At 44.2% G+C, this 2138-nt stretch overlaps 1 protein-coding gene across 1 annotated transcript in view; it reads right to left on the reverse strand.

Annotated features, from left to right (window-relative positions):
• LOC119349781 (protein tesmin/TSO1-like CXC 2) overlaps positions 1 to 1111 on the reverse strand; it is a 7290-nt gene extending 6179 nt beyond the window's left edge. The window contains exons 1-4 of the mRNA XM_037617865.1: positions 1042 to 1111; positions 870 to 941; positions 691 to 757; positions 501 to 598 (exon numbers count right to left, since the gene is read on the reverse strand). Of these exons, the coding sequence (XP_037473762.1) occupies positions 501 to 598; positions 691 to 711 (119 nt within the window). The 5' untranslated portion in view covers positions 712 to 757; positions 870 to 941; positions 1042 to 1111. The remainder of the gene's footprint in view (positions 1 to 500; positions 599 to 690; positions 758 to 869; positions 942 to 1041) is intronic.
• Positions 1112 to 2138: the final 1027 nt, after the last annotated feature.

Raw genomic sequence — 2138 nt, forward strand, 5'->3', positions numbered from 1 at the left:
AGACCATCATATTGGAATCTCCAAAAAAGAGTTATACGACCAGGGCCTCTTTGTCTACGCATACCAGTTTGGATTTCAAACACCATCAGAATTAATCCTAAAGTTTATACGAGAGAAATCATTTGCAGCAAGTATGTATGCATAAGAACGAGTATGGACGGCAACCGATGAGGGCAACGATCCCTACAGGAGTATATATATGCATCAAGTATTCATCAGTCTGATCAAGAGCTAGGGATCCACCAAAGCCCCCTGAGGCTAACGACATCGCAGATCATGGAGTTCTCGCCGCTCTTGCTTCGAGTAATCATTACAACGAAGGAAGCCTACTGTCTTGAGGATGGTAAGTATGTAAGGTGACTTGCATCATGATCTGGTATGTCTCGAGGATGGTAAGTATGTAAGGTGACTTGCATCATGCTCTGGTATGTCTCTGATGAACAGACATACATACATACACTACACTTTCTCTGCACAAGTAAGAAGAGGCACAAACTTACCTTGAGTTTTGCCCGTTTGCTGGATGATTCGACGGCCTTGTCGCTGCTGATGGTACCTCCCTGCCCTCCTGGTCCAGCATCGGACTTATCAGCTGCTTCTACACGCACAACAGCAGAGACAAATACACGAGCGTGATCCATCATGCAAACAAGGAGTCACACAAAAAGAGAGGAGAATGTGGTTGCTCACCCCCTCCGGTCCCTTTTCCATTTTCGCACCCTTGGCAACTGCATTCTAAGGTGCACCTGGCCCCGCGCTTCAGGAAAAGACGAATTTCAGTCAAGATCAGAGAAGCAACAGCAGCATGTCTAGTTTCTGAATAGACAAGAATGCAGAACAAGGAAGGACCGTGCATGTAGAGCGCGTACCTCCCGGCAACCACAGGTCATGATTTTGCATTTGTTGGATTTGCACGTGCACCCCTTGCCACCCTCATAGGCCTGGAATAAGCGCAACACATTTCTTTCAGGTTCTTGGCAGAGGCCAGAGCAGCATGATGTTCAGTAATGAAGTCTGCTCTAAGAAAGAAGCATTCCTTACCAGCTGATCCGGATTGTTCTTGCAGCGCTTGCACTTGCATCGCCCAAGCATGCAACGCACACCATCCTTGTAACAACCGCACTTTCTGCACGCAGCATATCAACAAGCAACAGTTAGACAGCAGCACTACCAATTAACTACTACTCCCTTCGAGTTGATTGGATGGATCTGGTTCATATAATTCAACCAGTGTGTCTGTGCATACCTGTTCAGGCATTTGGTGCTGAAGTTCTGCCATTTGGAGCTGCCACAGCTGCACCCCTTCCGTGCACTATCTACAGAAGCTGACATGACGAGGTATCTCTGCAATGTGATGCGCAATTTTTAAGTATGTAGTATCAAACAGATAGTACTTGATTGGGAGATAAATCGATTCAGGCATTCGATCAGCTGTAGGGTTTTTTTTTTTGCCCGGAAAACAAAACTAGTACAAATGATAAGTGAAGAAAAAGAACTGTTTCTGTTCACCTACACAATTTGTGAAGGAGGCACCAACTTGCCAACAATTCGTCATTGCAAAGGAGAACAACTAACTCAAAAAATTAACTAGAACTAATTCTGGACGACACATACCATCGACATTCAAGTTCAGCTTTCATCATCACAAAGCAGCAAAGCACGAATAAAATAGTAAGTACAAGTATACTCCATGCAGTAAGTTAATTCCACCAGAATGTCCCACAGCACAGCTCATCTTACAGCAGTCTGCATACAAGTTGGGCTAGGCAACTCATTTTAGAGCAGGAACCAAGAAATTTAATAAAATGAAATAGTTCATTAATTATGCATCCAAGTGCGCCATGCCCATAGAATTTAAAGACTATACTCAACAATGAACTAGAACTAATCTGGGAGAACACAGCGCGCGCAATCTTGTCTAGGCAGAAAATACATGCATCCACCTACATGGTTGGCGTATGAAATAGGCCAGCATTTTACACCGTAGGTTGTATGCTGCATTCGACGCAATGCAAAGACAAATGTCAATCAAAAGAAGATGAATGCTTGCCTGGAGAATCGGAGCTAATTAACTTTGTGAAAGCATCCGCATCCTAGAAAACACCCAGTACTTAACACTCAGCCAAGGTTGACAGATA

Source organism: Triticum dicoccoides, chromosome 1B, assembly GCF_002162155.2.
Source record: "Triticum dicoccoides isolate Atlit2015 ecotype Zavitan chromosome 1B, WEW_v2.0, whole genome shotgun sequence".
Lineage (NCBI taxonomy): Eukaryota > Viridiplantae > Streptophyta > Magnoliopsida > Poales > Poaceae > Triticum > Triticum dicoccoides.